We start from the raw sequence: 13714 nt of genomic DNA, 5'->3' as shown, positions 1-13714 counted from the left end.
CCACAAGGGGGATCAAAGTTTTACATACAAATATATAGTTAAAATCTTTTTCTCAATAACTACTGAGTCAGAAAAGCTGATATTTACAAGAAAACTTTCTGACATAGTGCAGATTCAAGTTTGTTCAAATCATGGCCCCCGGGGGGTAGGATGGGGCCACAAGTGGGGGGGGGGGGGGTCAAAGTTTTACATACAAATATAGGAAAAAGCTTTAAAAATCTTCTTCTCAAGAACCATTGGGCCAAAGAAGTTGACATTTACATGAAAGCTTTCTGACATAGTGTAGATTCAAGTTTGCAAAGGGTAGTTTGGGCCATAATAGGGACTAAGGTTTTACATGCAAATATATATGGAAAGTCTTCAGATATGGGCCAAGGTGATTTAGGTGAGCGATGTGGCCCATGGGCCTCTTGTTATTATTTTTTTTTGGGGTTGGTTGGTTTATGCCCCCCCCCCCTTGTTTCTTTTTTCTATTGTCAACTTGAAATTGACTATCTAGGAACAAAGATCTTCAAAGAAATAAACAAAAAACCACACACATTGACACACACACACACACATTGAGTTTCCATCAAGTCTGGAACACATGTATCGGCAGTGACAGTTTTTGATTGTTTTGAATTTTGCCCTTTTCCTACATTGTGTTCTGAAGAGGCAGTGTTATTTCTTTTCATTTTGATCCGGATTGAAGTACTCTCAAAATAAAAGAATGTTATTTCAATTGGATTAATCAGAAAAAATTCCAAAAAAAATTTGTAAGCATGTGCTTACAGTGCTTTAATGTAGCTATGCCACTGTCAGTTGTCGAATTTACCATCCTACAGCACGTTAGTATTGACTGTCAGTTGTCCTATTTACCATCCTACAGCACGTTAGTATTGGGTTAAAGTAATTCCACCCACCTGTGATGTCATCAGATTTTGCAAAATCAATTATTTATTTAGATTTATGCATGATAGGAACATAAATTTTGTTGTTGTATTTTCCGATACTTATTGTAAAAAATCTTGTTAGAAATAAACTATTTCAAAAGTCTAAGTTATAGAGGAATAATCAATGATACATGTCAAAATATTGAATCCAAGGGCAATAACTCTGTTTCTATTGATTTCTTTATCAAGTTTATTATGTGATAGATTTCCTTTATGTTTTACAGACATTTTGTATATTTTTGTGAAGATATAGTTTCATGAAATTGTTATGAATGTTACTATATCGTCATAACCAGTTTTTATGAAAATTTGATAACGTTGTTTAAGGAAAACAGCAATTTTCTGACAGTGATATATGATTCTGTTTATGTACGTCTCTCATCTTAAAAGGTGTGATGACCTATGTATTTTATTCGATAATTTGTTAGTTTTAACTCTAATGAATGGAAATAAATACACTTTTCAAACTTGTATCAGATAAAACTGCGAGTATGGAGTCACCTTAACAGACACTTTTCATTTGAAGGTCAGAGCTGCGGTCCTAGTGAGTGGAGTACCTTTTTACTCTGATGCTCCTCTTAAATACAGTGGTGGGGACATAATGAATGCAGAGTAAGTAATCAGAGAATACACTTTACAATCAATGTTCAGTAACATTTATATATTGTAAATTTTGAAAAAGAATCTGTAAAAGATATTTATTCTATTTAACAAATGACAATATTTACATTTACTATGTTTTTGCCTTTGATATCTTCACAAATTGTAATGATAGACATTTTCTCATGAACATGCTGCAGTTGTAGACTATATGTTTGTGAATACAACTTATATATATGCCTCCCTCCCCCCCCCCCCCCCCCCCCCCCCCCCCCCCCCTTCAAAGAAGAGGGGCATATTGGTTTGCACCTATCGGTCGGTCGGTAGACCACATGTTGTCCGCTCATTATCTTGAGAACCATTCACTTGATGATAATGATATTTCATATGTGGGTTGGTTATGAGTAGAAGAGGACCCCTATTGTTTTTCAGGTCAAAAGGTTAAAGGTCAAGGGTCAATCTACTCTGGACATAGGAATATAATGTCCGCTCAATTTCTTGAGAACCCTTTGCTTGAAAGACATCAAACTTGACACACTGGTATATCCTAAGGAGTAGATGACCCCTATTTTGAGGTCATATGGTCAAAGGTCAAGGGTTAGACTGGGCATAGGAATATACTAACCATTCAATGTCTAGAGAACCCTTTGCTTGACAGACATCAAACTTGTTACACCAGTACATCTTCAGAAGAAGATGACCCCTATTGATTTTGAGATCACGTGGTCAAAGGTCAAGGGTCAAACTGGACACAGGAATATACTGTCCATTCAATATCTTGAGAACCCTTTGCTTGAAAGACATCAAACTTGGCACACTGATACATCCTAAGGAGTAGATGACCCCTATTGATTTTGAGATCACGTGGTCAAAGGTCAAGGGTCAAACTGGACACAGGAATATACTGTCCATTCAATATCTTGAGAACCCTTTGCTTGACAGACATCAAACTTGGTACACTGGTATGTCTTCAGGAGAAAATGACCCCTATTGATTTTGAGGTCACATGGTCAAAGGTCAAGGGTCAAACTGGACATTGGAATATAATGTCTGCTCAATATCTTGAGAACCCTTTTTTTGACAGACATCAACTTGGTACACTGGTATGTCTTCAGGAGAAGATGACCCCTATTGATTTTGAGGTCACGTGGTCAAGGGTCAAAATGGTCATAGTAATATAATGTCCGCTCAATAACTTGAGAAGCCTTTGCTTGACAGACATCAAACTTAGTACATTGGTATATCTTCAGGAGAAGATGACTCCTATTGATTTTGAGGTCACATGGTCAAAGGTCAAGGGTCAAACTAGACATGGGAATATACTGTCTGCTCAGTATCTTGAGAACCTTTTTCTTGACAGACTTCAAACTTGGTACACTGATACGTCTTCAGGAGAAGATGACCCCTATTGATTTTGAGGTCAAGGGTCACACTGGACGTAGGAATATACTGTCCGTTCAATATCTTGAGAACCCTTTCCTTGACAGACTTCAAACTTGGTACACTGGTACATGTACATCTTCAGGAGAAAATGACCCCTATTGATTTTGAGGTCACATGTTTATTGGTCAAGGGTCAAACTGGACATTGGAATATACTGTCTGCTCAATATCTTGAGAACCCTTTGCTTGACAGGCATCAAACTTGGTACATTGGTACATTCTCAGGAGAAGATGATCCCTATTGATTTTGAGGTCACATGTTTAAAGGTCAAGGGTTAACCTGGACATTGGAATATACTGTCCACTCAATATCTTGAGAACCCTTTGCTTGACAGACATCAAACTTAGTACACTGGTGTATATTCAGGAGAAGATGACTCCTATTGATTTTGAGGTCACATGGTCAAAGGTCAAGGGCCAAACTGGACATATAATATACTGTCCACTCAATATCTTGATAAACCTTTTGCTTGACAGAATCAAACTTAGTACACTGGTACATTCTCAGGAGAAGATGACTCATATTGATTTTGAGATCAAAAGTCAATAGATGAACTGCACATAGTAATATATTGTCTCCTATATTTTAAGAATTATTTGCTTGATTGACACCAAACATGGTACACTGGTACAGCATAAGGAGTAGATGACCCCTATTGATTTTTAGGTCACATGGTCAATTCACTCTTGACATAGGAAGATATTGTTTGCTCAATATTTTGAATTGATGATACTACTATCAATTAAATGTGTGTGTATAACCCTTTTCAATTTTGCACCATGGGGAGCATATGTGTTTTACAAAAATCTCTTGTTTAGAATTTTATGCCCCTGTAATTGGATGAGATTAGCTTATTCCAAAATCAGCACATGTGTATGATCTGTAGTTTATGGACTAAGTGTAAATATACATACAGTATTGTCACTATCAAAAATTAACAATGTGGAGTATTGGAACAGGAAGAGGTACATGTATATTTGATATGATTATTCAGTTTACATGTATATGTTTTTCTGACAGATCTAGGTTTGATAAAGTCAAGACGACACCAGAGGGTATTGTTTTGACAGAATGCTATGAGCCGACTGATGAGTACTACATAAGAGTAGGTACAATGTATATATGTTCCCATTTCATATACATGTATTCGTATATTTCAGACCTTATTTTCCTTCTCATTTCTGTTTTTATTGTCTAATCTGACAACTGTATAATCCATTTCACTGTACCATATATCATTTTTTTTCTCTGTGGTGTGACAAGTCTCTGAAATGAGGTTTGGAGACTTATTGTTTTTAGCTCTTCTGTGCTGAAAGCTCATTGACAAGTGAGCAATTCTGATCATTCATTGTCCGTCCGTCCATCTGTCTGTAAACTTATCATATTTTCATCTTTTTCTCAAGAACTACTGGACCAATTTTAATCAGACTTGGTACATACACATCATCCATTATGAAGGGGATTCAAGTTTGTTCAAATGAAGGGCCATGCCCCTTCAAAGGGGAGATAATCATGAAAGTGCAAAAATAGGATGTGTTCATTTAAAAATCTTCTCAAGAACGACTGGGCTAGAAAAGTTCAAATTTACATGAAAGCTTTCTGACACAGTGTAGATTCAAGTTTGAACAAATCATGGCCTCGGGGGTAGGATGGGGCCACAATAAGGGATCAAAGTTTTGCATGTAAATATATAGGGAAAATCTTTTAAAATCTTCTCAAGAACCACTGGGCCAGAAAAGCTCAATTATATTATATATGAAAGCTTTAAGTTTGTTTAAATCATGGTGTTGAGGCATCTCTGTGTTATGTGAATTCATTATACCCCCCGCAACAAGTTGTGGGGGGGGGGGGGGATACTGGAATCGGGTTGTCCGTCTGTCTGTCCGTCCGTCCGTCTGTAGACGCAATGGTTTCCGGGCTCTAAAGCATTATCCTTTCCACCTACCGTCACCATATCATATATATGGACTACCCATGGGATGAAGATGTTCCCTATCGATTTTGGGGTCAAAAGGTCAAAGGTCAAGCGCACGGGACATCGAAGTAGCAATATGGTTTCTGGACGCCGTTTCATCAAACATCGTAACTAGTTGCGGAAGCTTAGTTTGGCGTAACTTTCTGACTAGGCTAAATATTTTACGTAAATCCGTTTCATCAAATGGCGTAAGATTAGAATTTACGCAAGTTTTCTACTAACTAGTAGAAACACTACGTCAGGTCGAACCCTTACGTAAGTATCTACGTAAGCAAAAACCATGGGCGACTGTTAACTGTTTGTAGATATATATGAAATTTTTACCGACGAGCTTTGTGTCGTGATCGATTTTTTCAAAACAGAATGCTTTTAGACATTTACAACGATAAATATGTAAGGCCATAAGGGTTACATCCCTTTGAAAACTAGTAAATTTATGGCTATAATTATTTTTCACAAGTGTCTATCTGTACATGAATGATGAATGTACATTGTTATTCCCAAATCCCTTTGTAAAGTAGTCTACCGTAAAGGGAACGTATTATATGTAGGCTATCTATAATTCTCTTCAAAACTTCGGCTCGGACTAACTTGGAACAAATGATTAGCAAGCCCGATTCAATTCGATCTCTGTCGTATGGTGGGTGGATTTATGGGAGTGTAATGTATATTTCATGAATAGTTATTTTAAAATCTACTAATTTCCATTGTATGTCTGAAATCTTGAAAAAATATCCCGTCTTAAGAGATACATCATATAACTATATTATGTATCTATTAAGACAGGATTTTTGGGGAAGATTTCAAAATAACAATAATAAAGTTCTTCCAAATAAAAAAAAAAGTCTTCATAGCAGTTTGATACTTGACGAATTTCGGTGATAAGTGATGTGCAGGATAAACCGTACATATATATATTTTATGTTCTCAAATAAAGAAAAACATCTACATGTATATCAGGCACGAATCGGAATGACTGGGAAAGGGGGGGGGGGGGTCACCCTGCGTGAATGAGAGGAAATTATGAATAAAACTATTTATCGAGGTATGAGCAGTCTAACCACCACCACCACCCCCCCCACCCCCCCCCCCCCCCCACCCCCCACACACACACACATGTTTGTAGGTAAATGTTTTGAGGCACTCACAATAGAAGACTATAACACCCCCATGATTGAAGAAAATGTAACCTGAAAGAGAGAAAATTGTGGAATTCACTGCAAAGGATTATTTTAAAAGCCAACATCTAATTATGTTCCAGCTGCAACCCCCCCCCCCCCCCCCCCCCCCCCCCCCCCCCCCCCCCCCCCGTGACTTTGCAAAACGATGGTACATGGCTCTAGATACAATGTAGATGTATCGTGTCGACCTACATGCACTTAAAATATAATAATCTTTGAAATCATAAAAATGTAAAATACTGTATATACATAGGCCTATATAGATAAAAACAAATTTTGTTTATGGAGTGATATGTTTGATTTAGTATGCAGTGCCCAAATAGTATGGTATAGGAAAATTTCACTGCCTCTGCCAACACGATCATCTCTGTCTCCTTCCAATTCCACTTGTGCATTTTCTTTGCGTTCTTTTCATTCATTATTTTGGTCCAGACAACAAGTGGAAAAAAAACGAAAGTATGATGTACGCATGCTCAGGACGCGGTAACTAAGTACGTAAGGTTAGTTGAAAACTTAGTCGAGTAGTAACGTACGCATGTATTTACGTTGTTTCGTGAAACGCGGTTTGCGCTAAACTAAGATTATACGTAACTAGATTTACGTAGTCGGCGTAAGACTTAGTTAGTTGAAAATTTACACTTATTGATGAAACGGTGTCCTGGGATCTAAAGCGTTATCCTTTCAACCTACAGTCACCATATCATACATATGGACTACCCATGGGATGAAGATGTTCCCTATCGATTTTGGGGTCAAAGGTCAAGCACACGGGACATCGAAGTAGCAGTATGGTTTCCGGGCTCTAAAGCGTTATCCTTTCCACCTACAGTCACCATATCATACATATGGATTACCCATGGGATGAAGATGTTCCCTATCGATTTTGGGGTCAAAAGGTCAAAGGTCAAGCGCACTGGACATCGAAGTAGCAATATGGTTTCCGGGCTCTAAAGCGTTATCCTTTCCACCTACAGTCACCATATCATACATATGGACTACCCATGGGATGAAGATGTTCCCTATCGATTTTGGGGTCAAAAGGTCAAAGGTCACGTGCACTGGACATCGAAGTAGCAATATGGTTCGGTTTGTCATGCCATTTGTTTTTTACACTCAGAAAAGAGGTAGTTTATACCTATTACCAACACCCTTTGGGAGATTGGGGTAAGCGGGGGGTATTCTTAGTGAGCATTGCTCACAGTACCTCTTGTTTTCAGTTATGTTAGATTGGGGCCACATTGTGGAGTTCAAATTTTCATGGGAAGAAGGCATTCATAAAAAAATCTTTTAGAATTCACAGCAGCTGAAGAACAGCAGGGCTTAGGTGACTCAGGTGAGCGATGTGGCCCATGGACCTCTTGTTGTCTATTCCTGGAACTATTGAATTGAAAATCTATAAATAAATTCATATCAGTGGGTTACACATCAAGTTTAAGTTTAGGGTTTGTTGACTTATATCTTAAAGAGACCTTGAACTTTAAATTTTTTAGGGATTCCACTGTTTTCCAGACCTTTTTTGGCTATCCATGCAGCAATTGAAAATTTATACATGAACTAACATCAATGGTTACAAATCAAGTTTGATTTTAGTCTCTTTATTGATCTATATTTGAAAGAGTTATTGACCTTGAACTTATAGTAAATGATACCACAAAGTGGGGCCCTTTTGTTGTGCTTGCCATCTTTCTTATATCTAGTTTGTGTGTATCTATATGAACTAGAAAATTGCCAAGTTCTTACTAGTGTTGAAAAATCGGGAAAATTTCATAATCGATAATCGGTCATAATCGAAAGAACTGTTTCGATCAATGATCAATATAATCAGTATTTACATGTAGTTAATAATGTTTAATATTTTTGGAGTTATTTCTATTTAGTTTTATGGATATGTGCAGTATACACACTAGCTGGTGACACTGAATTCCCAATTTTCAATGTGGAGTCCACTCTGACTCTCCCCTGCACATATGTCTCGATATAAAAGCGGGAGTAACAGTCAGATGAATCTTGGATTAGATATTAATTAGTGTACAGGCGACAATCGATTATGAAAAATATAATCGGAATCGAAGAGCCAAAAACGATTGACAATCGATTGTCGGCGACAATCATTTCATCACAAGTTCTTACACACACAGAGAAAAGATGCAGCTCGGTGTACTTCATCCCTTGTTTTCATTCCTATGTCTGTTTTCACCACATTTTTTACACGAGTAATTTGGCATCTTGTTTTAATCCAACACAAAATTGGTCTCAGTGGATGTCGGACTATACAGGTTTTGCTGTATGTATAATGTTTTCAAAATTCAAAAGCTTTGTATTTCTTTCAACTATGAATCATAATATTCTCTGAATGAGTTTGTGACTGTGTTGTTTTGTACATTTGTAAATGAAAAATTTGCAATTGGAAATAGTTGTATTTACTTAAAACAATTTTGAAAATTTAGCATCATCAATGTTGTATCCTTCATGTGATGTATATCAAACAGTAAGATGGCTCACTACACCTATAAAGAGTTTCTCAAATCAGCACGAAATGAATTAATTATGAAAGATATGATAATATGTAAGAAGTACATAAAACAGAAAATATGCAATTTTGGATTTGAAAAAAAAATTCAATAAATATGAACAGAAGACTTGATCCGGCAGATTTGAACCCTTTGATCTGCAGATCAGTGACCTGATACTTATTTAGATTGCCATCTTACATGTATGACGTGTTTCATAAAAAGTATAAGTCGAGGGGTAATATTCATGGCAATTTAATTCAGCTTGTATAGAGCTTATACACAATCATATCAATAGATATTTTGTTTCTGTAGGCGTGGGAAAGTGAAGCGAACGTGCTGTGCATTACGGGAGAAGACGATGGGTGTTTGAATGTAGAAACTTGTGACCATTTTATGGAACTGGTGCCTGAGGAACATAAACATCGGTTTCAGTTGATAAAGTACCCTAAGGCTGGTCACCTCATAGAGCCTCCATACTCACCTCACTGCAGAAAATCCTTTCATAAAGTATTTGGTAAGTTCTTTTTAGTCCCCTGCTGGTGAAACTGAAGTGGATAACAGGTTTTGTTTTTTGTATGTTTTTCAGTCAGTCTCTCCGACTTCGTTTTCATACTCTTTAGCTCACCTTAGCTTAAAGCTCAAGTGAACTTTTCAGATCACCCGTCGTCCATCTGTCTGTAAACTTTTCACATTTTTGACTTCTCTAAAATCACTGGACCAATTTCAACCAAACACCCTTCTCCAAGGAAAGATAATAGTGAAATAGCGAAAATACACTCGAAATCTTTTTCTCCAGAACCAGCATGCCAATTTCAACCAAACTTTGCACAAAGCATCCTTAGGTGAAGGGAATTCAAGTTTTTTTTCAAAAGAAGGGCCATGCCCTCTTCAAAGGGGAGATAATCTCAAAAAAAGCAAAAATAGGGTGAGGTGGTTTTAAAATCTTCTCACGTACCACTGGGCTAGAAAAGTTAAAATTTCTATGAAAGCTTCCTTACATAGTGCAGATTCAAGTTTCTTAAAATCATGACCCCCCCCCCCCCCCCCCCCCCAGGGGTATGACAAGGCCACAATAGGAGGTGAAAGTTTAACCTGCGAATATATAGGGAAAATCTTTAAAAATCTTCATTTCAAGAACAACTGGGCCAGAAAAGTTGAAATTTTCATGAAAGTTTCCTGATAGTGCAGATTCATGTTTGGTGGGGCCACAATAGGGGATCAAAGTTTTGCATGCAAAAATATAGGGAAAATGTTCTCAAAAATCACTGGTCCAGAAAAGTGGAAATTTACAGATAGTTACAATGTTATGTTCTGCGTACAATTAGTGTAATTCATCGTCAGAAACCCACGGTTGATTATGCTTCGTTCCTCTCCGTGATGGAGAGAGGAACGAAGCGTAATCAACCCTGGGTTTCCGACGATGAGTGTAATTTTGAATAAGACTATTTCATCCCTGATAAATACTACATGCATCAACTGTATGAACAACAAAACATCAAACTAATTCGATACTGGTAAACATGGTGACTTGTTACCAATGGTTTAGGTCACAGTTCAAGGTCAAGTAACATTCAATGTACATTCTTTTGAATTACATCCGTCAATTGATGGAGGCGCCAGTAGGGGACATGTAATTATATGCATTTCTCTCAGAAGCTTATTTTCCATTTATCATGGACGTATAAGAAACTTTACTAAGACTTTGAATCCATACAATATCAAAATAAATAAGATATATGAAACCATTTTACAGCTTATAATTTTCTTCAGCACTATCTGTGTTATTTTACAGGAAATGGTTTATGTACATGTAATTCTTTAATTTCACAAAAAATGATCTGACTGTTACTTGTAAATGCACACAAAAACTTATTTAAACATCAGATTAGATGATGCAGGATATTACTTTGTTGGGTTTACCACTTGACATCACTTGGTAATTACAAGTAATGAACAATATGCTTACTGCCTATTGGAAGGTGTGTCTCTAATTTACAGCAGTTTCTTCTTTTATATTTTACTTTGTCGGTTATTAATATCAACAGATATGGGATTAAATTTCTGACAAAATCACTAATGTGGCCAGTAATTTCCTATGTTAAAATTATACCCCCGCAACAAAGTTTGGGGGGGGTTGGGGGGGGGGGGTTTATACTGGAATCGGGTTGTCCGTCAATCTGTCTGTCTGTCTGTCCGTCCGTCTTTAGACACAATGGTTTCCGGGCTCTAAAGCGTTATCCTTTCTACCTACAGTCACCATATCATACATATGGACTACCCATGGGACGAAGATGTTCCCTATTGATTTTGGGGTCAAAGGTCAAGTGCACTGGACATCAAAGTAGCAATATGGTTTCCGGGCTCTAAAGTGTTATCCTTTCTACTTACAGTCACCATATCATACATATGGACTACCCATGGAACGAAGATGTTCCCTATCGATTTTAGGGTCAAAGGTCAAACACACTCCTAGAGAAGAGACTACTCAAGGTTTTTGTAATGCCCTTTCTTTTTTACACTCATGAAAGAGATAATTTATACCTATTAACAACACCCTTTGGGAGATTGGGGTAAGTGGGGGGGGGGGGGGGGGGGGGGGGGTATTCTTAGTGAGCATTGCTCACAGGACCTCTTGTTTGTCCAATTTGTAAGTAATTTAAAAAAAAATCCTCACCATTGTCAAGTTTTCGGAGGGTTGTCAGTATTATGAGAATTTCTGTATAATGAGTATAGACGACCTTTATTATAGATCTTTTACTTTGAGATGTACTATACTGTATCACCACACTCCTAAGGGAAGTATTAATGTGTTGTTTCAGGTTTAGATTTTCTGTGGGGAGGAGAAACAAAGGCCCACAGTGATGCTCAGGAAGATTCATGGAGGAGGATCCTAGAATTTCTTTCCAACCAACTAAAGTGTGATAATCTGACCAACCACCCCCTACAAACAGAAAGTAAATTGTGAGACAAAGAGTGTTGATATTGTGAAGCCACGGAATTAGTACTGCTTGTTTACAGTTGTTACATGTTAGCAGATTATACAGACTGTACTATCTTTAAAGTATACTGGTGACCAGAACATTATTTATACAAACAGGAATTTATGAAATATACTTCTCCGTGACTGTAAGTCACACTGACGATATCGTGGGTTTTATTTTTGCTATGTTTGCGATTACATTACCCTTTAACGCCCAGTGACGCCTTTTGACGCCTTTTATGTGACGACGGGATTAAATTGGGGGCGTTTTGTTAATAATTGGAATATAATGAAACAAATCATATTTTCTAAAAGTAGAGTAAAAACTAAACAATTTTTCTACTCAAAGTTTTTCTGTGCGATGTTGGGAACTAGTTGAAAACACGCATTTAAAATCACACATCGTTACCAGAAAGTAGGAAAATTAAGCCGAAATGACAAAAACTGTGTTATATTCTGTTAGTAAAATCTTTTCTGAAAAACACAATATTTAAAAACGTATATCATATTCAGAAAGGCTGAAATATTTGCTTCATTTTTTCTTATGATCATATTTAGGTACGGGCAAGTGTCATAGACCTATTTCTTCATGAAAGTAATGCAATTTACAAGTTAAACGCGAAAAAAGTGCACTTTGACGTCATTTGACATTAGCGTGCGTGTGTATTGCGCAAATAAATTATATAACGATACAAAAGTATATTTACGTGGGAAAAGTAAATAAATTTGTGATTGGGTTTTTGTTTTTGTTTTATGAATTAGAACTACTGTTTTACAACCTAAATACAATGTACATTTATTTTCCCTATGTAAGCGTGTCCGCCTTCAGCCTTGGTATACGTGTGTGAACAATGGCTAATGGTATCTTCACATTTACGGATTTTCTTACGGACCCTTACGTATTCCACAAATCCATAAAAGTACACGGATTGTTACGATTTAGACATGGATACCAACGAGTGATTTACGAATGCTTGTGATTGACTACGAGTCGGAGATCCGAAAGGACTCGTAAGAAAAATCCGTGATTTTGAAGGTGGTATAATGCGCATGGGATTTGTGGTTTTTTTTCTCTCTCTCTATCTTTTTCACGTACATGTCCGCATTCAGCCTAAGTACATTTTTTGTATATGTGTGTGAAAAATGGCTAAAGCGCACGGGATTTGTGTGTTTTTTCTCTCTTTATCTTTTTCACATACATGTATTATATAATCTAGAAGAATAAAGGTTTGTTCACATTTGAGTGTCTCACATGCATGGATTAAAAAAAGGTATAGATTTATAGTTCCATTAGATGAATAGGCAATAAATATGATGCAGGCTATGGAAAGGACTAAAATGTACATTTTTTATAAGTTAATCATTACGAGCGAGTTGTCAGTGTGTGTTTGATGTAAGTATGTATACTCATTTAAAAGTGTTAGCGTTTAGATTAGGATTTTTCCCTTTATTTGCAATAATAATCTGTTAGAATTTAAAAATAACTTCAGTACAAGTATGTCAAATGAGTTGTTTTAACTAAATATTTCCATTTCTTGTTACGTTGTCATGACTGTAACATAAACAGCGCATAATTTAATCATGGAGTATAGCGCTGAAAGCAATACAAGGCTCAGTTTTGTTGTCCGTTGGGTCACCGTCAGACATTGGTGAAGATGACTGCAGTTATGAAGAAGTTTCTATAATAAGGACAATGAATCAGAATATATAGAAACAAAGTCACCAGAGTACACTGGACAGTCATTTGAGTGACATACCGGCGAGGATTTTTACTTCTAGTCGCATCAACTCCAAAGCGTAAATATTGTAAAGTTCCATGAAGATGCTGGTCCTTCTCATGAACTTGACTCCTTATATAAGGGGGCGGACAGGGGGTAGCCGTCTCCCCATCTCTTCCCCCGAATAGTGATATATTGCATATTTCATTTGGGAACTAAAGCGTATTACATGCCAGTTTACTACCCATATGCACTGCAACGGTTATAATATTTATATATAAATATAACAGGCTAACGCGATATTGCAAATGTATTTATATTCTGTATTTGTTAATTGTTTCTTTTATCTGTCAAAACACAATGGGTACAGCA

General features: G+C 36.9%; 1 protein-coding gene across 1 annotated transcript in view; it reads left to right on the top strand.

The window, feature by feature from the left end:
- Positions 1-12864, top strand: part of LOC125652746 (acyl-coenzyme A amino acid N-acyltransferase 2-like) — a 33705-nt gene extending 20841 nt beyond the window's left edge. The window contains exons 6-9 of the mRNA XM_048882131.2: positions 1459-1544; positions 3996-4080; positions 8957-9158; positions 11464-12864. Coding sequence (XP_048738088.2) covers positions 1459-1544; positions 3996-4080; positions 8957-9158; positions 11464-11609 — 519 coding nt within the window. The 3' untranslated portion in view covers positions 11610-12864. The remainder of the gene's footprint in view (positions 1-1458; positions 1545-3995; positions 4081-8956; positions 9159-11463) is intronic.
- The last annotated feature ends 850 nt before the right edge of the window (positions 12865-13714 follow it).

The sequence above is a fragment of the Ostrea edulis genome, chromosome 5, assembly GCF_947568905.1.
Source record: "Ostrea edulis chromosome 5, xbOstEdul1.1, whole genome shotgun sequence".
Classification (NCBI taxonomy): domain Eukaryota; kingdom Metazoa; phylum Mollusca; class Bivalvia; order Ostreida; family Ostreidae; genus Ostrea; species Ostrea edulis.
Note: the sequence above shows the minus strand (reverse complement) of the source record. Positions and strands in the feature narration are given on the sequence as shown.